This window comes from Vollenhovia emeryi, unplaced genomic scaffold (genome assembly GCF_000949405.1).
Source record: "Vollenhovia emeryi isolate VEMERY1.0 unplaced genomic scaffold, V.emery_V1.0 DF939160.1, whole genome shotgun sequence".
NCBI lineage: Eukaryota > Metazoa > Arthropoda > Insecta > Hymenoptera > Formicidae > Vollenhovia > Vollenhovia emeryi.
Window position 1 is genome coordinate 199,606 of NW_011967206.1, and position 26,103 is coordinate 225,708.

The window sequence follows — 26,103 nt, forward strand, 5'->3', positions numbered from 1 at the left end:
GAGATTATTGATTAACTAGAATATTCAATTGTCAGTCTATCTGTCGTATGGAAAGTTTCTTTTCTCTGCATCTCACGTCATTTATTTTGTATGTGTATCTCGCGATACATTTTCAAGATGCGTTTCGCATGAATATATGTATACATAAATACTTGAATTTTGAATTTAAAGATTGAGTTACGAAGAGACAGTCATTATCTATTCTCGAATAAATAACGAAAGTGAAAATATATTCGATTAGTTTTATACAAATTTTTTAATTAATTTTCTTCTTTAATTAACTTCTCGTGGTCGTGCATTTCGATATGATCGACGCTCGCACATAGCTCGAACCGTACGAAATATTTGTCGGTGACGATAATAAACCGACTATGGAAGGAGTTTTCTTCCTTCCTGATCTCTGGTCAAAATGATCATCAGACTGTACGGCCAGGAGCGACGAATGTTAGGTCCAATTTGGAACCAGGTACCAGGAACCTGGGGGTATAGTGTACTCTGTCTCAGTCGAGTTTTGTCGACGCTGATACCCACCGCTGGGGTAATATGGGCGCACCGCGCCCGTTTCTCGCCTGACGGATGATCGGTCAGACGGCATCCAGCGGTTGTTCGGCCGGGGAAAGATGCTTTTCGGGGGCATCGTTACAATTATTATTATTATACTACTATATTGATATAACAGTCAGCATGAAAAAAAGAACAACCCATTATGGATGTTAGATTATCTTTATTATTACATTTGTGTTTAAAAGACATAACTTATTTATAAAAATATGGGAGAGCGGGCAGCGGGATAAAATATAATAGGACCGAACAAATCCTTAGTTCGCTTAGTTAATATTAATAAAACTCAGTACTTTTTACAAGTTACAAGGAATAACAAAATCTAGCGTAATAATCGGTCTGTCGTCTATCCTATTGTAAATAATTGTAAATTATTATAATATAATGCTTAGAGTTATATCGTTTCTTTTAACACAGAATGATGGTGCATCAGAGAGCAGTTGCTGTTAAATTTTAAACACACGGTAAAATAATTTTGTGCTTGCTCAACAATTTACATCGCGCATAATATCTACATATTGCTAACTTTCTTTTAACAAACGAATCAATTGCAGATCTTTATTCAATACTATCTGGATTTCGTTATTCTTTTAAAATTGTACTCTTAGTTGCACTTTTGTGCGATTGATCATTTCACTTGTGACACGGTATTGTAGGAGAATACGTATGAGTATATATATGAATGTATGCGTGTATGTACATACATACATATATTCATATATATGTATATATGTATGCGTGTGTATAACGTTCATACGTGTATATAGTTTTGTATAGTCTTCTTAAAATACTTATTTCTCTATACAGAAAATATTCTTTTTGTCTATACTCTCATTTTTATTGTTGATAGAATCCACATAATTTCGATGATATGCGGGGCAGTTCTTCCTAGAGATGTATAATTTTATTATGAAAACACGAACAAGTAGAAAAATATTCTCTCTCTGAAAGGTGTATCGTTCATAAAGCAAGCGTTGAAATTGCGTTGGACCCATAATATGCTCAACGACTGGAGAAAAGCTCCGTTACACCGTTGTATGTAATCCAGAATTGCATCAAGGACTGTATTCACACGACGATCCTTGACGCAACAGCAAACTGCATACGATATAAAATACGTTATATGTGATATAATAATATGATGAAGGAGACATGATTATTTTATGCAGTACGTCTTACGGAAGTACAGCAATACGGCTAAACTTACACGTAGTATATAAAAAAAATATGTAAAAACAGTTTGTACAAAAATTCAGGAGAGAAAAGACAATTATATAAAAGTACTTAAACAGTAAGAGATGAGCTGATAGAAAAGATGAAGGAGTATTTACATTTACATTTCATCTTTCAATATAAGATTAAAACAGAACCATTCTCGACGATTTCACAAAATAGATCGTATCGATGATACCAGCAATATTCTTCGTGTAACATACGAAAACGTGTATCACTGGCAATATATTGCAAAAGCGCGCGCACGAACTTTCTTCAGCCCGCAACAATAGTTAATTCTCGTCTCGCACACATGCACACTGACACATACGCGCACACACAGATATACATTCAAGAACGCACGCACATTTCTTCTCTTTATCTACCTATCTTTATTTCTATCTTGCAACAATCTTTATAATAATGCGTCGTGATTATTCATTACGTTCGCACGCACCCTAAACGTATGATTACATTAAAAATGCTGTTTTGGCTTTGGCAGAAAAGAGATCAGAGAACCGTCCCACCGCTCCGCGCCGAGTACTTAATTTAAGGCGATCGATACACCTAGAGATTAACATTAACGATTACGCTAGCTTGTTTAGTGGATGATTTTCCGAAGAGCTTAATAGCGCGAGTCGAGAAAAGGTTGGGAGAGGAGAAGGGAACGAGAGGAAGGAAAAGAAATTGTTGGCGCGCCATACGCAATGGAATGTCTATGTATGGAACGATGCTCCGCGAGCTGTAAAGGACAAGTTCTCTGAAGCTCCCGTCAACCGTACAGATTATAAACGTTGTCTCTTCGCCTTATGTTAAGTTACGTTACATTAAATTACAATTAATTACATTACATTACATGCTGCCAGTATAAGCTGGCATCTCAATTATATTAACTAGTGATAAACGTTTAGAGCCATTTGGAAACGCTGCGTTTCTTCCAATATAATTTAATAATAGGTCCAGCTACAGAATCTGCGTGTCCTATACTCTACGGAATTCGAAGGCACAATTCATGACTCATTTCTCGTTCGTATTACGTCTGTGTTTAGCGAGAATAGATTAGTAGTTGTCGCACCGTTAGGCGTTCGAAAGAAACGGTCAACCCAAAAAATGTAATGAGGGGAGAGAAAACTGAGGGGGAAGTCCACATGTGATTAAATTAAATAAAGTACTGCACGTTATATATGCTACATGTAGTTGTCTCCGTGGAATAACAGACACAGCAGCGCGAATGATACATCTATTGCGATATGTACAATTGTTATAGAGTAGTAAGGTCTCGTTTCCTTACTTATTATTGTCCATCAGAGGTCTTCACATTGGCAAGTCGAAGGCACCGTTTATTCATTGAGCCGTGTATGACGCCGTGACAATAAAACTCGATAGAGTATCAAAAATATACTACAAATACATATATAAATACATAATTAGTCAATTTCTCTTTGCGCAATTCGTTATATAATTCCGCTATAAACATTCGTCTGGAAGGCCATTATCAACTACTTTTTATAAATTGTGCGATTCCCCTGTCGCAACTTTCCTAAATATTACGTCGTATCAGAGAGGCACAATCGGTTTGTTATTTGAGTACGTCTAAAGTCTAATTTACAATGTTTTTTTTTGCGATTAGAGACATTCTATTTTGTATAAGCCCGAACAAGATTTTAAGAAAAGGTTTTGTCGAAAAAATATTCTATTGAAATACTCGGGGCAGATGAGTTCTTCGGTTAAAAACACACTCTGACCCTTTTTCCAAGCAGAGTCGAAAAGTATCGATTTAGTTTGAATTAAATTCTAAATGGAAAGCGACACGTGTCGATTTGTGTTAATAATATCGACTGTGTTCTCTAAAAGGAAAGCAGCCATACTGTACAATTTATCAATTTGCACAGATTTTCTAAACGTATTTGTTGGCTATAAAACAGGCTATAAAATATAAAACAGACTGTTTCTAGACGCAAAGAGCACATTGTAGATCAGACTTAATGCTAGTGCCGGATTATGCGCAACTCGTGATTCGTCCCTCGCCATTCACGATTCGTAGTAGATTCATAGAAATGTGTTGGCTATCGAAAAATCAAGTTTCCTTATTATTATGTACGATATAACGAATCCATTGTTTATATAATGTACACACGAACCAATACGAATTCGTGACGATTTAACGTCTCTTAATTATAATTTTTAATCATTTTACTGTTGAGTCGGCACATATAGCAAATGATAAGTTCGTCAAATCCGCTCATTCATACTATCCACCAATTTCATACGAACAGCGAACTGCGAATCTTGAACTACGAACATCCTAGCGTCAGCTTTATAATATCTCTGATTGAAAACCTCCCGCTTACACGTAATTTACATATTCGTTTGTCTATATACGCATCAGTGTTAGATAAAAATTTGGCAGCCTAATTATATAATAAACATAATAATTAAAAGGTGAATTTACATTTAAATGAATGATACATAAGAATTAACAAATATGTAACTGCTTCTATCTCCACGAATAATTTATTCCCAACACTGATACCTATTAATGTACAATAATCGCGGTGAGAATGTGTTTTACCGTAAATAGCTCTTCCGATACACACACATACACACACAAATGAACAAAACAAAAAATAAAAATACCTTCTTGCCACTGATTTATTACGGAAGAGCTCTTCGTTGTCAGCGTTGCATTTTTTTCGTCCCTTTCAACATCTAGACGCTCGAATTGACCGAGCTAATCACAGTTCATGTATAACTTTCTACTTTCTTTTCTTTTCATGGTTTATTTTGCGCTAGGAAGAAAGTACCATTGCTATCGGCCTTATATGTAGATCGCCTCAGAGCCCTTGTTGCTTTGGTGAGCACCTCCGCTGGCACCGTAAGCGTTCGTAGGCGAGGCCATGCAGTCGGACCAGTCGCTATTCGAACGCGGCGAGCTCGAGGACCAGTGGCCAGGGCTATCTGGCGATGGCGTTGGGAAACTCTCGGGCGCTTGCATGAGATGCTGTGGTGTAACGTCCGGTCCGGAATGATGGGACGGCGGCGTCAAGTACTGGTAGTATTGCTGCGTCTGTTGTTGTTGCTGCTGCTGCTGTTGTTGCTGCTGCGTGCTCTGCTGTGGCTGCGGTTGCTGCTGCTGCTGCTGCTGTTGTTGTTGCTGCTGCTGCTGTTGCTGCTGCTGGATCTGCTGCTGCGTTTGCTGCATTTGCTGCTGCTGCTGCTGCTGTTGTTGTTGTTGCTGGCTCGAAGAATACGGTAAATTGTCGAAGTCAAATCCCACTGGCGGCATGCTGCCGTGTTTCTGATGCGTCGCCTGTCGCATGGCAGCGATATGAGTTGGCGATGTAGGCAGCGACGGCCTGTTCTTCGCCGGCGACGGCGAGCCCATGTAGCTCGCTTGCGGAGAAAGGGTCATGTTGGACTGCACCGAGTGTGGCGGCGACTGATTGCTGTACGGCGGCGACAATGTGTTTACCATGCCTTGCTGCTGCCGCTGATGCGGCGCTAAGAGCTGGTCGTGAAATGGCAGCCCGTAGTTGCTCGTAAAGGTATCTAGGCCAAGTTGTTGCAGACCTTGCATCGATTGACTCTTGATGCAATCCTCGTACGGTGGCGGCTGTTTCGCCGTCGCGGTGTGGGCGACCAGGGGTAATGCATTACTATAAAGGCTCGCGCTATCGTACGGGCTAGTGGGCAGATTGCCGTCGGCGCCTTCCGCGCCCTGCGGGATCTCCTGGTTTGGGGGCTGAGCGCCGCGCGGTTTAGCCGGCTGCTTCTTCACTGACGGCTTTCGCCTTACCATCACGACCGCGCCGCTGCCCTCTGACTCCGGACTGTTTGGGTTTCCCGCACCTGCCTTTGGCCGTTTCTTTGACTTGGTTTGCTTCGGCGCTGAACCGATTACCGTAGGGTGCGTGATTAATTGTGGATGATTTGAAGATCCTGCAAAAGAGACAATTGTGTCACATAACAATATTATTCAAAAGACTGATTTGTTAATAGTGCACGTTTCCACTTCCAATGCTGTTTAATAATTCTAACTCTTCATATATATAATGTGTATGTATATAAGATCATAATTAAAATATGAAAAATTTTTCCTCAAAAGTGGAACGCTTTGTGGCACTTACGCATATCATAAAAATGTTATAAAAACGCTTACCCATGAGAGGACCATTCGGAATGACTGTAACCATCTGCGGCGACCTCGGCATATGCTCGTCAAGTAGTCTGACAATGTCATGATGCAGTCTCTCGCTCGCAACGTCGCGAGGTAACCGATCCATGTGATCGGTAATCTCCCTATTGGCAAACGTATCCAACAATGCTTTGCACGCTTCGAAGCTGCCCTCGCGGGCGGCCAAAAACAACGGGGTTTCGTCCTTATCATCTTGAGCGTCTCTGTTGGCACCGTGCACCAACAAAATGTTCACAGCATCAACGTTGTTGACCGCCGCGGCCCAGTGCAGCGCGGTCTTGCCACTGTTGTCGGCGGCATTGATGTCGGCATCAGCGTTAATGAGGTCCTCCACCATTCCCTCGGTGGCCAAACGCGCCGCTAGTATTAGCGGCGTGGTGCCGTCGTGCATTCGTGCGTTCAAATTTGTCGCCCGATTGCGAAGCAAAATCTGGAACACTCCCATAGCATCAGCCGCGACAGCAGAATGCAGCGGCGTGCGGCCGGTGTTGTCCTGCGAATTAGCATCGGCGCCCGCGTCCAACAGCCTCTTGGCTGCATCAGCCCGGGCGTAACGCGCGGCCAGATGCAGCGACGTCTCGCCACTCTTGTCCGTGGTGGCGTTCAGATCCGCTCCTTGGGCGACCAGATCAGCGATCACCGCGGCGGTGCCGTCACTCTCGTCCTCTTCTTCGCCGGTGTCGAGTCCGCCGCCACGCACCGCCGCCACCATCAACGGCGTCATGCCGCATGGACCACGCGCGTCCACGTCCTGGCCGTGCTCGAGGCTGGGCGGCGTCAGCACACCACCCGCGTCCGGCCGTCGTATCTCGGCCGCGTCCAGATGTTGCTGCGTCCACATACGCGGCTCGGTCTCCTCGTAGTCCGTGATGACGGTATGATCGCTCGCGTAACCCGGCTCGATGGCACGCATCCGCTTCGACGGCGGCAGATCGGACTCGTCGTCAGACCACTGGGACTGTATTCGGGCGTTCACGACGTCCATGCTCATGCAATTCACCGACGGCTGCTTGTTCAAGTTACGCATCTCCTGGCCGTCCGGACCGCGCCGGCGTGACCGGCGTCGTTGGCCACTGCCGCTGCTGGTTCTTAAGAAGCCCTCGGGGAACCAGGTGACCCCGACGGCACGCTTCCGCTGTGCGGTCACCAGGACTCCCACTAGCAGCCCGCCGAGCACCACGATGACCACGCCGATGAAAACGTACTTATAATTCGGCGGCTCGGAAGAGTCCGTGTGCTGAGGACCTATGACACTTCGCACTTGTTCGATGGGGAAGTTCCGCGACAGTGTGTGCTTTAACGCCGTGGCGGCCAGGTACTCGGCGGCCTCGTTCGCCGATGAAAAACATACCGTGCTCGTGCATTTGCGATTGTCGATCTCCAGATAAGCGACCACGCCTTTCTTATGAGTGGGAATCGGCCGGTTGAAGAAGTTAGGATACTTCTTGTGATCGGGCTTCCAAGGAAATATCATTTCGTTACCGAGTTCATCCTGTTTAATGCGAAGCGTCGTTCTTAAATGATAGCCCATGTCGCGTAAAAAGCCTGCGAGGTTCGAACGGAACGTTTCCATGTCCAGTCTCACGGTTATGGATATGACACCTTCCGCTAATGACGGCGGCTCCTTCTCGCAATCCATACCGTCCCAGCTACACTCCTCGTTGTTGCAGCCGTAATCGCAATGGCCGTTAGCGTAATGCTTTCTGCAGTATGCATCGTAGATTGGGCTGCAAGAAGCAAATGGTAGAATAAATAAAGATGCTACAAATATAACTAAACAATCGGTCGGAATCTTTTACTTAATATATCCATGAAGAGAATAAAGAACGTATCAAAACATTCAGAACGTGTTGTACTAATAATAATTGGCAAATTTAAAAGTTCAACCACGTCCCTCGGGTGACGCGCCGATTTTCGAATTATCATTAATACTCTCAGCTTTACCTCGAAACAGTCGGAATCTACCACTTTTCTAAACATAACGTTTAGTTATGGAAAGAAATTTAGCTTATACTCACTTGCAAGGCGGGAGTTTCCGATCACAGTCTCTGCCGTCGAAGAGGCACTGCTGATTGTTGCACTCTTCGTCGCACTTGCCGTTCATGAATACCTTCCAGCAATCTATGGACGCGGTACAGTTGCGCCACGGATTGATGCCCAACGAGCAATCCTTGCCGTCGAAGTTGCACGCGGGTCGATTGCACTCCTCGTCGCAGCGGTCATTGCGAGACTTGGCCGCACAGTTATTCTCGATACAGTTCTGACGCTCGCGCTCCAAATAAAGGTCGATGAGGGTCTTGTTATCTGTGCCGAATATTCCGCCAGGAAAACCCGCGTCGTAGATGTCGCAATTCTTGCCGGACCACGTGGCAGGACAGTCGCAGGCGTAGTCATTGATCTTGTTTATGCAAGGGGCGCCTTGCTGACACGGATGCCTCTCGCAGTCGTTCCAAGCGTCGAACTCGCAATGCGTGCCGGTCGTACCTGGCAAGCAGTAACACTGATAGCTATTCCCGATGACGCGGCACGTCCCGCCGTTCTGACACGGTTCGGAGTGGCAATAGGAACCTATGAATTCGCAATTGGTGCCATGAAAATTGCCAGGACACAAGCAAACGTGTCGGTCGTGCTTGGCTGTGCAAAAGCCACCGTTCTGACACGGAGCGCTGTCGCAGAAATTCACTTTGATCTCGCAGTGACGGCCCATGTATCCGGGTTTGCAGTTGCAGTGATAATTGTTGACCAATTGCACGCAGTCCTGCGTACCGGGCGAGGTGCACGGATTCGACAGGCACTCGTTGATATCGCCCTCGCATCTCGGCCCGACGAAACCGGGCGGGCACTTGCATTCGAAGCCACCCACTTTGTCGGTGCAGGTGCCGTTATTGTGGCAAGCGCTCATCATGCAGTCATCGATGTTGATCTCGCATATGAAGCCGAGAGTGCCGGATGGGCAGGAGCACGTGAATTTGTTGATCAGATCGTGACAAGTGCCGCCGTTCTGGCAGGGATTCGGCCGGCAGTCGTCGATATTGAGCTCGCAGTTCTGCCCCTGGAAGCCCTCGGTGCACAGACACTGGTACGAGCCGATGAGGTCCTTGCAGGTCGCGCCGTTCTGACACGGCGCCGAGTCGCACTCGTCTATCTCCTCCTGACAGTAGGAGCCGGTGTAACCGTCCAGGCAGTGGCAACGATGACTGTTGCCTATATTTTCGCAGGTGCCGTTGTTGCAAAGGCTGTTCTCCGGCACGCCTTTCCGTATGGCGGCGTCCTTGCACGAGACCATCTCCACGTCGCACACTTTGCCGGTCCACCCGGGCGAGCAGTTGCAGTGATACTTGTTCATGTGCTGCACGCACGTTGCCTGGTTCTCGCACGGATTCTCGGCGCACCAGTCCACATACTTGTCGCACTGCTTACCCGTGTAACCGTATGGGCAGTGGCATGTGTAGTACTGTATGTGATCGTGACAGGTAGCACCGTTCTGGCAGGGCGAGCTGTCGCACTCGTTGATACGATATTGGCAATTCGAGCCCGTGTAGCCGGTCTTGCAGACGCACGTGTAGTTGTTGATGCCGTCGATACACGTGCCGCCGTTCATGCAACTACTGTCGGTACAGTCTTCGTCGTTGGTTTGACAATTAATGCCGGAGAAGCCGAGCTGACACTGACACGTGTAGGAATTGACGTATTCCTTGCAAACGGCACCGTTCTGGCAGGGCTGCGACAGGCATTCGTCGATGTCAACCTCGCAGTGCTTGCCACTGAAACCGTCCACGCAGAGACACGTGTAATCACCGATGCCGTCCAGACAGGTGCCGCCATTCTGACAGGGAACTGTGAACATGGGAGAGAACGATTCTTCTTGAGTGTCGCACGGCGATGTTTATTAAATGCGTTTAATTTAATCCGTGCCATCGCGCGATAAAACAGATGACGCTCTATAGACTCGCGTCGAGACTCTTAAATGAAAGCGAAAGAAGATCCGCATCTGTAGCAGGCAAGGAAAAGAAAGCAAAGAACAGCCAGTGGCGGTTCGTACTCACATGATGCACAGTCATCGGTATTGATGATGCAATCACGGCCCTCGTAGCCCTTCGCGCACACGCAATGGTAAGAGCCGTTTGTGTTCCGGCAAGTGGCACCGTTTCTGCACGGCGACGTCATCACGCACTCGTCCACGTCCTCGTCGCACAGCCTGCCCGTGTAACCGACCGTGCACGTACACGCGAAGTCGAGGAAGTTCGACGATGGCGAGCATTTCGCCCCGTGAAGACATCTGGAAATGACACAGCAACGTTATAAAGTCGTTCTATCATGCGGATCATCCGCGTGGATACGTTTTATCGGAATTAAACGAAGCCCCGACTCCTGTTCTTCGCCGCAGTCGTAATTCAATTGCCGTGAAGAAACGGGAGCTTAAGGAGTTATACGAAATCTCACAATAACATAAATAAAAACTGATGTACAATACTGATTTTTTGCACAGGTCAATTGCAATTTGTGACGAGGGTATTGTACATCATGTGTTAAAAAGTGATTCAAAATATGCATTTTTTCTTTAAAGTTTTTCTTTTCAAAAGAATATCCTAAGCTTTACAATTTGAAATCTGAAATTCCCCGTATACAATCAGTTCTACAATACTTGATGCATAATTTTTAAATACTCTGCAAGTTGTACTCTCAATGGAGTACAAGGAGTACACACGCTATGCATACGCGCGACATCCACGTATCCTCATGCAAATGAATTTCGGAAGGAAAAATCGTACTTGTTCGGCGAGCAGGGGTCCAGCTTGTCCTCGCAATTCCTGCCGGTGTGGGGCAGCTCGCAGACGCATTTGTAGTCGTTAACGAGATCGATGCAGGACCCGCCGTTCTGGCAGGGGTTGTTGGCGCAGTCGTCGATGTTGGTCTCGCAATTGGTACCGGCGTAACCGGGCAGACACTTGCAGCTGTAACCGTTCAGATGGTCGTTGCACGTGCCACCGTGCTGGCAGGGGTTCGAGCCGCACTCGTCGATGTCGGCCTCGCACCTCTTGCCACCGTAACCGGGCAGGCAGTGGCAGATGAACTGGTTCACCCCGTCCTCGCAAGTGCCGCTGTTCAGGCAGGGCGAGCTCGCGCACTCGTCCACGTCGCTCAGACACCTGGCGTCGTAGTAGCCGCGCGGGCACTCGCATTTGAAACCGTTTATCACGTCGATGCAACGGCCGCCGTTCGCACATGGATTGCTCGCGCACTCGTTTATGTCGGTCTCGCAGTGTTGGCCAGTGAAGCCGGGCTCGCATTCGCAGGAGTACCTGAAACACGAGACATCGTATCTATTGGGGGAAAAAAAATAAAAGAGAGCGTTGGCGGCGCGGCCAAAAGATCTTTGTCAGATTGCATTCGCGCTCGAACTGTTCCATTATCAATCCGGAAAAATGATGCTGTCGAATTGTAAAAAAATGAAGTTGCTTGAATCAAACGTTGATGTCACGGGCTGCCACAAACATAAATTCACACAGTTGTATTTGCTACACGGAGAGATCGAAATGGTTACCACATGTTTAATTAGGATTGGCACAACCCCAATAAATAGTAATCTTTGGGACAGCTGTATCTGTGATTGTCATACCCACATTGCTATGATAAGTAGTGGAGACAACTATATGCGTTTTGTGCAGCAAACTTGGAGCCTGAGCAGAATGGCTGTCTTATACTCTTAAGACAGCCTTAGAATGCTAGAACTTGGTCCAAGTTCTAGTTTCGAGAGATGCATAGCCAATCAACTTATTGCAGCTTTCCATAAAAGTTGATTAGCTACACATTTCTCGGACCTAGAACTTGGACACAGTTCTCGGATCGTCGATACAAGGCTTAAAAAGATGTCGGATTCGACGAGCAAATGCAACGTATGTTTCTTCAAGCTTACCTGTTGATACCGTCGATACATCTGGCCCCGTTTCGGCAAGGATTACTGTAGCACTCGTTAACGTTCACCTCGCAATTCTCGCCGGACGTGCCCGGTCGACAGACGCACAGGTAACCGTCGATGCGGTCCTCGCATCTACCGCCGTATTGACACGGATTGCTCTCGCACTCGTCGATCTGCGTCTGGCACAGCTTGCCGGTGAAGCCGGGGGAACAATTGCAGGTGAAGCTGTTCTCACCGTCGATGCAGGTACCGCTGCGACACGGATTCGAGGCGCAGTCGTTGATGTTGGTCTCGCAGGAGTCGCCGGTGAAGCCGGCCGGGCACTCGCACGTGTACCTCGCGATACCGTCCTGGCAAGTGCCGCCGTTCTTGCACGGCGACGAGATGCAGTCGTCGATGTTGATCTGGCAGTGGGCGCCGGTGAAACCCTCGGCGCAGGTGCACCTGAAGGCGTTGACGAGATCGCTGCAGGTACCGCCGTTCATGCACGGCCTCAGCGCGCACTCGTCTATGTCGATCTCGCATTGAGTTCCAGTGAAACCTAGAAGAAGAGGAACATTACAGATATTGTGTACAAAGAATGTAAAATGTGCACACAGAGAAAAAGAATATTCTTCTTTTGAAAATATTTTAATCCGAGGGGTAAACCGCTGACCAAAATCATGTACACCTATGCCTACTAATGCCCAGTGGGCATTACTTTATCTTATTTTATTTCATTTATCTTGTTTTATCTTTATAATGCCCCAGCAAAATGCTTAATGCCCAAACTAAGGCCCAAAAAATGCCCAGTAATGCCGCAAACCTGTACACCACAATGCCCTCAGCGGTTTACCCCTCGGTTTTGTCTCAACGTGCAAATCTTGAAATGAGATTATATTGCGTTAAAGAAACAAAAACTTGAATAGATTTTATGTAATTTGATCGAGAAAAATATATGCTTATTATTTAAGAATAATTTTCTTGAATGGAAAGGAAACGATATATATTGGATAGAAAATGCCATATTTTCAAATCGAAGATTATAATAATTAAAATAATGTTGTTGTTAATTCTTTAACATTTTTACAAAAGAATTCCTTTGCGGCCGAAAAACAGCTTAAAAACATAAAAACGAATTTTTCCTAACTGTAAGTCTTATTAGGTATACAAATTATGTGAAATATTTACGCGTTTCATCTTTATATAAGACGCTAATTAATTATATGCATATAGATATTCTAAAATAAAAATGTTATTCTGCCAAGGTCAGATAATCAAGCGAAGATATTCATAGTCTTCGCAGGCGACATGTTCGGACAAGCAGTCAGGGCGGATGAAGTCGTCGCTGCCATAACTGGCGTAATTAACGTTAATTAATCAGCTATGCCGATGGACGGGGGCAAAGTACATGATCGAGACGTTGGATCGAGGAAATAATTGCATACTTGATCGATCGACCGGATGCCTTTTTCCAGCGATTTTCTTACCGTGCGAACGCGGGAGTGATTCTTGACAAGCAATAATCGCGTCAATTATCAAGAATAATTAGGGGATGGCAGATGGTAATATAATTCCGTCGAACAAGATCGATTCAGTGACGGGCAGCTCTCACGCATGATCTGCCGTGAAGCAGATCGCGGATCGGCTACCAATCATCGTCGTCGGATAAATATCGATTACGAGTTGTATTATATTAATTACGAGCAATTTTTAGGACGCACGTAACATCGCTTTCAAATCATCGATGAGAATCTAGGAGTTATCGAAGCTGACGTTATTGATATTCATGTAACTATATTCCTAAAAATTGAATTGATTAAATCAATGGTCACTTGTAACGACTCCGTATTATTAAATTCATTAGCAATATTTCAGTGTCACATTATAGATATAAAATTTACCGCGACTAACTGTACATTCGCTTCTCTACCGCGAAACCTGCGAATCCACGTGTTTTATCGCGCTTCCGCGTGATACCCCTGGTGATCCTTGCACCAGGTGGTCAAGTCTCTTTGCTTTTGTCAAGATTGTGAGGCTAATGCGCGTTCATTCATACACAAATTGAGTCGGGTGAATCGCCGTTGCGTCGTACGATGCAAAGAGTCGCGAAGGAAGAAACAAAGACGCAAGGAAACGAAGAAGAGTAGAGAATGCGGCGCGCACGCGACGCATTCCCACCGCAGGTGGTCTAATTACGTTATATCGGAGAATAATCCTCAGGTGAGGCAGCTGCCAGGCGGAAATTATTTTCACTGCGTCCTGAGATCTCAGTTACACCCCTAAAACCCGCAGCGAGCTAGAAATTTGCTCGGATAAATGTAACGACGACGAATGGTGCAAAAATTTCAACTCGGGAGATGTGCAATGTTTTTAGCATAATGTGGATATTGATCCCTTTGCAATACGATTTGCAATTTGCACATTTAAAACATTGTCGAATTCTATCAAATATTAACATAGAAAGGAGTGAATAATAAATTTTTCATAAACGTAAATCCATAAAAGAAATATTCTAACTAAAAGAAATTGAAAAATTCGCAACAAACATTAATCAATTGTTACCATCGCTTGTAATCACACATGCTGTTTATATTATAGGGATACGCTTGAAATCAAGGGAGGTGTCGATGAAGGGGCCAGAAGTGACGGTTTTTTAATACCGGACGAACCGATCGATAAGCGGCTTATGCGTTCGATATCGAAGGATGATTTTGCAAAGCCGCGTATAAGAGAGCCCGTCGTCACGTCGACGCATCGCGACGCCTCGAGGAGCATTCTTCGATTCTCGTCAACCGGATGACGCGTGGATTTTTATCATATTTACATTCAGCCGATATTTTTCCCCTTTCCTCTCGCCCGTCCGCGCAGACAATGATGCAGCTAATTTACTTGTGAATGCACGTCCGAAGCGGCGGATCCCCGTGGCATCCTCTCGAATCTTAAACTCCCCCTCCGACATCCGCCGCTACGCGCGGCTATGCATTGTCGCTCGAATGTTATCACGAGTTTCGCAAGTCACTAATAAATTTTACAAATACGCAAAACTGTCTCGTTACACACAATGTTTTCTATAAGTGACTCTTCTTTTAAGATAACACACAGACTACCTCAGAAGTCGATAGGACTTAATAAAATATATTTTAGTATTTTAGTAGACTTTATAAAGTAATATCGAAGATGAAGTGAAAATAAAAAATGCTCCGAGTACCAGCACGAACTGGAAAACAGGCCTTGGGTCTATTACACGAGGGAGAAGAAACAGTTTGGCGTATTTGTAAAATTTATTAGTGACTTGTGAAACTCGTGATAGCATTAGACTATTATAGACTGTCTAGTTTCCAGCGCATTTAGATAACTTTTTCATAGTAAAGATTTTATTATTTGTCGATTCGCTTTACATTCTTCATCGAATTCGTTTGTTCGAAAAATCGGCAACTCGATTTTTCCCCTTCATTCAGCATCAAGTCATTTAAGAAACCGCCTCATCTTCGAGTATGCTCGTTTGATCGATGCTGCAGAGACCTCTTGTTCTCTTGTATTACTTTAAATTTACATACAAATACGCCCGCAGGAACATTTGAATTATTAAACTCGCTTCGAGACGGCGGTGCTTGCCGCAGAAACATTTTTCAAGGCCAATTTCATGCGCCATTGTCTCTCGAGAAAAATTTCACAGTGACGTTTTTAACAACCGAATCAATTTCTCTCACACTACTGCAAATTAATGAAACATATTATTATTATTGTAAAGATATGCCGAATATTTTATTACATAAAAAATTTTGTGTCGCGTACACGACACAAGATTCAAAGCGAATTCATCGTCGCGTTCCTTCTTATGCTCTTATATAAGAAATTAATTTGTTATAATATAAAATTATTCTCTCAGATGTAAAATTTACCCTAAAAATCCCGCACAACGAGAAACAATGTAGTACAATGAATTCTAGCCAGAAGAATATAAATGAATGAAGGGTTGTCAACGCGAAGCGAACGTATGCAGGCTGGACCGGGAAGCCATAATTAATCTCAAATAAACCGCTTAATTTTCTCGACGCGATGCTGTTATTAACAGCTCCGAAGCACGAAGTCCTTCGAAGACATTAATTTACTTAGGGATCGCCGAGGCCGCGCTGAGGGATACGGGATCCCTGGATCCTGCAAAGGGAAAAAACAGATATTCGCTCTCGCGAGAAACGTCTTTTTTTCAGCCTGTTCGTTACGCATCCCGGTCGCTGCACGCATCTGGCTCAGTTCGGGAGCTGGTATTATCCTTCGTCGGGCGACGTATCCTGCGATAGACGCTGCCGTCCACGCCCCTCTTCTAATGCCCGTAATGCTCACTTGTCAATCCTTTCCGCGGACCAAATGAATAGCTGCCGATTCATAAATATCGCGTTGCACTGGTCGATACGGCGGTAGTTCTCGGGCAGAAACTGGTCGAGTTCGCTTTTTGCTCTACATAGCGACCGAGATACTATTTAGTCTCGACCGTTCGCAAGATCCATCGGGTTCGCACATCTGCTGCCAAAAATTCTCTTCGCGTTAAATAAAACGCACTCTCTAAAAGTCAATCAGTTTACGTTACAACTGTGAATCAATGAACATTCATTGCTTTAAGCGATAATCCATTGATTGACTTTTAGAGAGTATATAACTTGTTAACTTCTCATAATATTTTATGTGTTATGTGTATTTTTACGTAACAATATTGCTTAGACGTGAAACTTCTTATTTTTATACATCCTCGTATAAAATTATTAAGTTTATCGGAGCGTTTAGAAAACTATTTTGCTTGACTATGTTAATATATTTTTAAAAACGTATGCAGAAATCTACAGATGTGGGATTCAATCGCGCAATTTTACGCATTTGCCTCGAATGTTGCTCGCGTTTCTGCCAATTTGCGTCGGGGATAATTTAACAAAGATAACCGTGATCGTCGGTCCGTCCGCGGGAGCTAACGGAGGCTAATTGCAGCTCGCGCGGAGTCGAATTGTATCGAATTTAACTCCGGTATCAACGCAAACCAGCTGGTGCAACAACGCATCGGGAACAATTTACGTGGGAGAGGGATTACGTGGGAGAAGCGGCGCGAGATCACGCGTGCCGGAATGATGATGAAGATAATGACTCCTGCCGTTCCGTGTATCGAAGATCGCGACTGCAGAATCCGTTCCATTTGCCGTAATTTCGACACGGCGCTGATCCGCGCGAATCAATTCCGGGTACGGTGTCGGTGCCTGAGCGCCTAGCGGTACCGAGATTGTGGAGCAATGCGAATTTTCTCTGCCGATCGCTGAATTTGCCGGGGATCGATACGTTTTCGGGGCGACGCGGTGGCATGCGCTTCTTTCCTTCTCTTAATGATGCGGTTGAGTTAAAAATCGATCGACTGCTCGTTTAAAAGACGAATTCTCTTCGGGCCCGGAGCGAGCCGCGCGAGATTGCGAAGATCGATCGAGCGAGTAAAGCGCGAGCAGATAAAGCGGAATAATACAACGTGATTACGGGGCGAGGAACGGTACCGGCGAAGACAAGGAAGCTCGGCATCGCACCGTAATTCCGATCCCGCATCGAGGCAGAACTCGGTGTATAATAAAGAAGCGGCGCCGTGTCCATTTCGTTTGATCTCCGCGCGGGATACGGCGACTCTCGGCCGCTATGCTAGCTCGCAACATTGTCTATCGGAGCGCGCCGGAGAGATTATAATCGCTCCGATCGATCTGTAATAAGCAATTTACGCGTGCATGTGCTTCGGGCGCCGATTGTTCGCACTCGGTTTCGTTCAAGTTGTACTTCCCTTTCAATGGAGACGGCGTAAAAAATATTGTGCTTGTCATTATCGTGTAAAGGCGCGCGAACTGTACCGCGGTTTATTTTCTTCGAACAAAAGAGAGCGCGTGCGTTTCGTAAAAGTTTTCTTTCCAATGGTGCGTGAAATATTTTATTTAGTAAGCGACGCAGTTGCTTCTAATAAGAATTCTTCAATGTCGCCAGCGATAATTAACAACGTCAGTATTTTCTTGACTATACCTGGCATTTTTAATAATACAGAAAATTTATTGCGAAAAATATTTACCTCAGCCAGGGTTTGAACCTGGACCTACCTACCCTCTAGGCGGGCGTCTCACCAATTCGACCACCGAGGCATATGATTTTTTCAGTGGGTCAGTTCAGAGGTTCAAACCCTGGCTGAGGTAATATTTTTCGCAATAAATTTTCTGTATTACTAAAAATGCCAGGTACAGTCAAGAAAATACTGACGTTGATAGTTTCTGTTGTTTAACTCTTTGTAACGCCAATATTTTTACATCACTCCGTGATTTACCATTAGACCTATATGGGAATAGAAATCCCAGGATACGATTTATGGACTTAATTAGCGTAAAATTAAGTATATTTACATTTAGTTGTTTTTTTTGTACGAAAAAGGGAACCGATAAAATTTCACTTGGTTCACTTCCAAACGGCACAGACACGCAACATTAATTGCGTTCTCAAAATTATGCCGCCGAAAAAGCAACGTTCGCAGAACACGACGATTCAAGTGCTCGTTCCAATCCCTGACTCCAAAGTGTTCGACTTTGTAGCGCACGAGTTTACTTGGCAATCATCGGCGCCCGCTAATGAACAGTTAATCCGGCCCATCGCTCGCACGCGAGACAGAGAAGCGTCAGAGGTATACGGCCACGGGGAGACCAGACGAGAGAAAAAGAGAGAGAGAGAGAGAGAGGGGGGGGGAGCGGGGGAGAAAGCAAAGAGAAACCGATCTCTGGCTGTAACAGCTCGAACGCGCCGTCGGTGGTGTTGCGCACTCCCACGTTTGGCCAGGCGTGTTCGGATAATTGTAATCTATTGCCTCGCCGCGGTGTTCTCGTGGCGAGAGGCCTACGCGCATTGATAAACTATGCGAAACCCAACCGCGGCTCGCAACTCGCGCTCCCCGCGCTGCGAGCTTCTCTCTCTCTCTCTCTCTCCTCCTCTCGTTCCTCCCCTGGCTTCGCCGACCCTGCGCGTCCCGCCCTGGGAGTCGTGCCGCGTGTGCGCCTCTTTCTCGCCCTCGACGCGGCGCGGATGCACGCCCGGCGAGAACGCGCCCGTGCGCATGGACCGCGCGGCGTGCGGATGCTGCGCGCTAGGGACCCGCGTGCGTGAGCACCGGAGCGAGGGCATGCATCTGTTACGTACCGACGATAGGGTCACCGCTTGTTTAAATTAGAAAAGCGATATCTCGTTATCCGCGCAGCGTCGTTCTCCACGCCGTAGGCTCGCCGCGCGAGGAAAGGGCGTTTAGCGTGCAACGAGAGCGGCGAATCGGAACATTATCGTGCAGCGCGCGCAATATGTTTGCGCGATACAAGTTCATATGTTCTTAAACTGGAGCAAAATGAATACGCAAAGGCATTCTCTCAAATCCGGAATAAACCTTTTTTCCGACAGAAATTCCGAGGACAATCGTTCTTTTGTTATATCTTACATTCCTTAATACGGCATTATATTTCAGTTTCTCTTGAAATGTAGTTTATCCAATCGAAAATGTAACACGCAGTAAAGTCGCAATACCAATACGCACTCGCTCACAAATTTCTCAAGCGGGTTTAAGGGGATGCTGGAGTGATTCTGCACTTTCGCACCTTTTGCACTTAAAACTGTCTGTTTCGTGGAAAGATTTGTGTAATACACAAATTAAATGGCACGTGTACAGACGATCGAAAGCAGCTTGCTATTCCGGCTAAATTAAAGAACAATGTGGCATCACTGAAACTAAGTTTGTAAGTCTAATAAGAAATAATAGTGAGCAACACACCATACAGTACATGTAGTATGTGTGTTGCTCACTATTATTTCTTATTAGACTTACGAACTTAGTTTCAGTGATGCCATATTGTTCTTTCATTTGGCCGGAATAGCGAGCTGCTTTCGATCTGTACACATAAGCCATTTAATTTGTATATTACACAAGTGTTTCCGCGAACTGACAGTTTTTAGGTTAGAAAGGTGCAAAAGTGCAGAATCACTCCAGCATCCCCTTAACATTATATTTCGCGCTGCTTCTCTTTTATACTTAATTCCGCTCGATAGTTTTCTCTACGACCGCTGGGTATCGTTTAATCACTGACCCTAGACAGCGTCGTTTTCTCAATAACCCTTCCGTCCCCACCTGCGAAACCTGCGTATTATTATTGCCGCGAATGACCCGAAGGAACGCATCTCGCAAGCGAGAGGACGTAAATTCAGACTCATTCTCTACGCTGCCAGGATTCGTGAGAGGATACGCGGCAGTTTCCGTAAGTGGTCCCTTCATGCGCGATCCACTCCTGGCCCGCGGCGGAAACCAGCGCGCTGGTACAACCTCCGAGGGAAGTTTGAGAAGAATCCTGTTCCTCGAACTTTTACGGCGAGCGTGTTCTACCTAGAGTACCATAGCTCGTTGCGTGATACATCATGCGTGTCATTTACTACTTCGCCGAATATCCCATCGTTTCTATCGAGGGGTAAACCGCTGACCAACATCATGTACACCAATGCCTATGGGCATTACTTTATCTTATTTTATCTTTAAAATGCCCCAGCAAGGCCTAATGCCCAAAAAGTACCTAGTAATGTCCAGTAATGCCGCATATCTGGACACCGCAATGCCCTCAGTTTACTCTTTTGGTTTCTATTTAATAAACAAACGCGAGATTTCTAATATATATATATATATATATATTTCACCTAGATTAAAAAGTTAAAAGTAAGAAAGCTGCAGCCTGATGTCGACGAAAAATTATTAAGCCGCGAGAAACGTGGCACGTCGTTAAAGAGCCACGTGTAAGTTTATCCGGAAAGTTATTTAAAAAGTATTTTTAAACTTTAATGAAATTAATGATAAGAATCGCACGTTCGAAACGGCATCGGGTAATGCGGTCGCGGGTTATTTTAAACATCCTACGTAATCTTCACCAAAGCAGACTCGTAGCTGATCGAATCTTGTAACTATTACAGTCCACCGAGTGAAAAGAGAGAAAGAGCCTCGTTTACACGATTGGTTGCGATTGGTCGTAGGAAAAAATCTGGTTTGTACCGCTTTGGTTTAATGGTAAATGACCATCATATCAGACAGGATTATCTATCGGTGATTTCATTCGACATCTCAATCTGTTGTTATGATTGACGATGCATTTGCGTTGTACGAAAGCCGCTGCCATTTCTCTTTAAAAACGTGATATGTAATTTTTTAACGACCTACACTGGCCAATATTTGTATTTAAAAAAACACCAATTTGGGACGGAAACGTCGTAGTGTTTTTAAATAAAAACATTGACCAGTGTAGGCCGTTAAAAAATTACATATCACTGGTTCTATATTTAACTTTCCCTTTGCCCACGCATCGGCTTGCTTTTCGTCCGTTTTCTTCTTATTCAAAAGCCAAATAACTATGGTAAATTCTTATCTCTACGGTAAATTCTTAAGAAAGTTTAATAGGATTATATTTCTTCGCAAAGGCAGCAATTTGTCTTCTAATCCCGATTACCAATAATAAAACGAACACGTTTACGCATCTATTAGCGGTATCGGTAACGAAAGAGAGGCTCCGAGTTATTGCGAGGCGCGAATGATCGCGGGTCGAGGGTCAATCACGGTCAAACCTGCGAGAAGGGAAGGGAAGGGAAGGGAAGGCGAAGGTGAGACATCGAGCACCTGCAAGCGCACGGCTGATTTTCGCGATTAACGGTCGCGGGTGCGCTCGAGAGGAGGCGGCCTGGCTGCTACCTGAGTAAGCAACATTTGCAACATTGTCCGCACCGCTCGCCCTTCCTCGTTCCTTGCCAGGAGCCATCGGCGCTTCTTATCTATCTCCGTCCCTCTCGCTCTGATCCTCGCCCTCATGATGACGTTAATGCGCGACGACGTAATGACGAGTCGCGCAGGCCACGAAGTCGAATTGCTTGCGGTGGTAGCGGCAGCGGACCTGCGTTATTTACCGAATCGAATGAAAAAGAGGACCCATCAGGCCCCTCATCAAGGAAATGAGGGGACATCGCAAGATCGAAGTCCTCCTTCTGCGCCAAGCCGCCTCTTCGTCCCCTTTCCCCTCCCCATCGCTCACCACCATCGCCTCATCTTTATCCAGGTTGCTTGTGGAAGGTAAGCGGAGCCTCTCGTCGGGGGGCAAAAAGTTGTACAGAGTAACGTAATGCGCGGAATAAATATCGGAGGATCTTTACAAATCGTCGTCCACGCTTAATTGCGCCGCCAAATCGGACGGTTTAATGAGCTCGATAATTACGACGCTCGAGGGTATCGCTTTTCACACGCATGCCACGGTACGTGCCCCATTTTAATGCAGGATGTCGTCAAATTCGAGCCGGTGTACGCGCAAGCGAATACGCACGGCGTTATGCAAAATTAAGTTTAAAAAGTGAAGGACACATGTTGCCAATCTGTGTAGATTATAACTCGTCCTTTTAGATTCAGCAAACTTGTTATTAAATTATCATTACGTTTCTCAGCTTTTTACTAATTTGTATAATACAAATAAGTGTACAATATATTATATTTCCATGCTCTGAAGATAAGTACTGAGATCAGCGTCCATAATCGAAGACACTCTGGACTAATCACAGACACTCCATCTCCGATTGAAAGCATAATTAGATTCAAATCCGTATTCATCTCCTACGATCGATGCATCATTCGTCAGTCTTTAATTATCGAAATGCTCAACGATTCATTGACGGTTGTTTCTTTTGACATTCCTCTCGAAATAATCAGAGCTTATTTAGAGAATAAAGTTTTTGCACACAAATTTACCCTGAAAATCATGTAATCGTGGGACAACATGGCACTCTGAAGAACTTTATGAAAGTTTTGAAATTTTACCATACATTTTACTAGTAAACAAAAAGTTAACATACTTCTGCCATGGTAGATAAAATGTAATATATTTAGGTGTATGGTAAAATTTCAAAAAAACTTTCACAAAGTTCTTCAAGATGCCACGCTGTTCCACCATGGTAAGTAGAAGTGTGGTAATTCTTTTTACTAGTGAAATGTATGGTGAAATTTCAACTAGAATATTTTTAATAAAAAGTATGGTAAAATTTCGAAAAACTCTCATAAAATTCTTCGACATGCCATGTTGTTCCACGATTGCATGATCTTCAGGCTAAACTTCAAGAGAAAATTCCCTCCGTGCAGCTTTTTCTCGTACGAAATAATTGACGCAGATAGGCTGAACATAACAGATTCGTCGAGAACTGCGGTTCTCCATCAAGATATAATATACCTGATTATAAGCGAATCTCGGTCGAAAGTCGGCAAGCGAAAAGATCGCGGGGCGATCGACTCCTCCGTTGTTCGTCGTGAAACCGCGATTCGCCGATGTGTCGTGTATACGTCGACTTAACTGTAAAATCTTCCGGAGGGCGAGACTTCATCTGAGATAGAGCCGCGATTACTCGTCCGAGACCTGTCGACTGAAATCGCGCGCGGGAATTGACGCGGTGTCGGCCGGGTGCAGCGAGGTGCTAACGGTAGAGGAAATTCTTAATCGCCACGCAAGCTAGCCAGCTCTCGGATGATCGATTCGAGAACTTCGGATTCCGGCGAGCCGAGTTTCCGAACGCCGGGAAAACGCCGCTGCGTTCTTGCTCGCTGCAAAAATGCCACGCACCGGGAGATAGGCCACGCGTTCCGGGTAGCACGCGCTCCTCCGTACGACGTGTTGCGTTTTTGCCTTCTTGCACGCTTCATTTGACGCCTATACGGAAGCGGTTACTGTACAGAAATTCGTACAGTTACCGCGCCAATACATTACTGAAGATTCATCCGCAGATATGTGACGATGTATCGTCAAATGCGTCTACAAAGTATGTTAATTAACAGACTTATAATTTTTAACACTTTAGGTGTCTGCGTCCACGATGCCAGAACTTGGTCCGAGTTCTACTCTCGATAAATGTGTAGCCAATCAACTTGCAGCTATACCATGAAAGCTGCAAGTTGATTGGCTACGCATTTCTCGGAACTAGAACTTGGACCAAGTTCTAGCATCGTGAACACAGGCCTTTAACTCTTGCCATTAGAACTGCCAACGGTGAGACAAATCTCTCGAAAGTTTTATAATCCTTGAATAATCCTGCGTCTTAAAATTTTTATCAGTTTTACCCCAATCGCCCATAATGTCGTTTTATGTTGTCGCGAGTTGTATAAAAATTAAATTCAAATTCAAACTGCGCGTCGGAAGAATTTCTGTATGTTCCTCGCAGCAACGTGTATCATCGAGCCAGTCTCTCAGGAGTCCGCATTTCTACCCGCCTAACTGTAAATCCCTGTTAAGAGGGCGAGGCACTTCTTCCTCGGTTAGAGGATGATTCGCTTCGCCGGAAGAGATAAAAAAAATCCGGAAACTCAACGCGCTCGTAAACCCGAATGCGTTTCTGCCGCGGCAAAGCGCTGGAATTTCCCCGCGGATTCCAGCTCCACGGCGTTCGGCGGTGCATCGGCATCGCCGTGCATCGCTATGCATTGCATCATTGCGGCGATATTAACGGAGAAGCCCGCGAGCGCCGCAGGTGGATCGAAATCATTCGTCTCGTGTCTTTTTCCAGACGCGCGCAGCTTCCTTCGCGGCAATTTTTCGAAATAAACCCACTCGCGAAGAACATCCCTTGCACTCCACCTTATATATAAATTAAATAAAGTAACTAAAGAATAATTTTAGGTAAACATTTGAATTAGTTGAGATTTAATCGATTACTTTTTCAGTTATACATTATACTTCCGGTTCCTTAAAAGATACAATCAGATCATTCAATCTTTAGTACCTTGACAGCGTGACACAGTCAAAAGTTAGGGACAAACATTTATGTGAATCGTCAGACACGGAGATCTTTTGTTCACGAGAAAAAAAAAGATGTATCAACAAGATCAGTGTAATTGAAATAAAATCGTTGCAACAACATCGGTATTAACGAATGAAACGTCAGATAGTTGTCTCAATAATCTGGATATTTAGTTCAATGCTTAAAATTATACGATCCATAGCAAATGCAATTGAGTGAATTTATGTTTGTGGCAGCCCGCGACATCAATGTTTAATTTAAGCCACTTCGTTTTTGTTTAATTCAACAGCATCTTTTTATTCTCGTGTTGATATTATAGTTGATATTAACGGGCGACAAAGTTCCGTTTGTCTTCTCGCGACGATGAAACTGACGAATAGCGATCGATCCCGCGCGATTCCGATAGCTTGATGACGACCGACGGCGCTTCCTGAAAGCCTGAATAAGGCGATCAGTCAACTCGACGTAATAATGGAACAGTAGAAGGAGATAAAATGAGGTATGTCTCGACCGCTTCGTCAACGACGTACAGTATTCCCAAGACGGCTGTTACGCGGCGGTTTCTACGATGACGATGGCTTCCTCGAGCCATGCTTCTTTTTTTTTTGCTACTACCCGATTAATCGATTGTAATTGGCCAGTCGATTGTACGAAAGAAGAAAATTGGCCGGGCTATAAGCGATCGAGAAACCGAGTCATTCTTCTTGTCCAAGCCGGACAGCTGCTTAACAATCGATCGGCGACAAAAGAGTTAAACTACTTCGAAAGAAATTCGTACACCGAGAAAAATTTCCATTGGACAAACCGATTAAGTGGCGTTCCCGATGGAGAATTAACCATCGGTTTTTCTAATTAAGTTTTCCAATTAAATTATGGATACATCCGATAAAATTTAATCGAAAATCCGATTACATTTTTCATCGGATACACAAGTACGAGACATTGTTATTTATAATATTGATGTTATATAACTGTTAGTCGGTGTTTAATGAGCAGATATTAATATAGAACGTTTCACAACTCCGAAATGTCACTGCAAAATATAGCGATACCCTACACCGAGCTACTTTACAAGTTCAACATGTCCAGCTGGATGATGAAAGCATTCGATCTTTCTTGCGGAAAAGGGAGAGAAAAAGTGTCGATGGAGAGGACATTCGTCGTCCTAATGTATTCGCGAGTTCGCGTGCTACGACGGAGAATTATGCAAATTGCGTGGATTCTTCCTCTTCTACACGCCACTCAAGTCTCGCGGAAACTAATTGCAGCGCGCATCTGTCCGTGGTGTACTCAAAGATCGTTTCCCTTCGGCTTGTCAGCGAGTTCTCCAAGGGCTGGTCCACGCACGTCGCGAAACTTCCTACGCTCGCGAAACTCTCGTGAATACGAAATGAACTAC

The 26,103-nt window shown here is 45.0% G+C and overlaps 1 protein-coding gene across 1 annotated transcript in view; it reads right to left on the reverse strand.

The window, feature by feature from the left end:
• Window positions 1-735: 735 nt before the first annotated feature.
• Window positions 736-26,103, reverse strand: part of LOC105564691 (neurogenic locus Notch protein) — a 291,723-nt gene continuing 266,355 nt past the window's right edge. The window contains exons 9-14 of the mRNA XM_012017253.1: window positions 11,886-12,429; window positions 10,741-11,271; window positions 10,015-10,247; window positions 7,987-9,805; window positions 5,933-7,695; window positions 736-5,712 (exon numbers count right to left, since the gene is read on the reverse strand). Coding sequence (XP_011872643.1) covers window positions 4,592-5,712; window positions 5,933-7,695; window positions 7,987-9,805; window positions 10,015-10,247; window positions 10,741-11,271; window positions 11,886-12,429 — 6,011 coding nt within the window. The 3' untranslated portion in view covers window positions 736-4,591. The remainder of the gene's footprint in view (window positions 5,713-5,932; window positions 7,696-7,986; window positions 9,806-10,014; window positions 10,248-10,740; window positions 11,272-11,885; window positions 12,430-26,103) is intronic.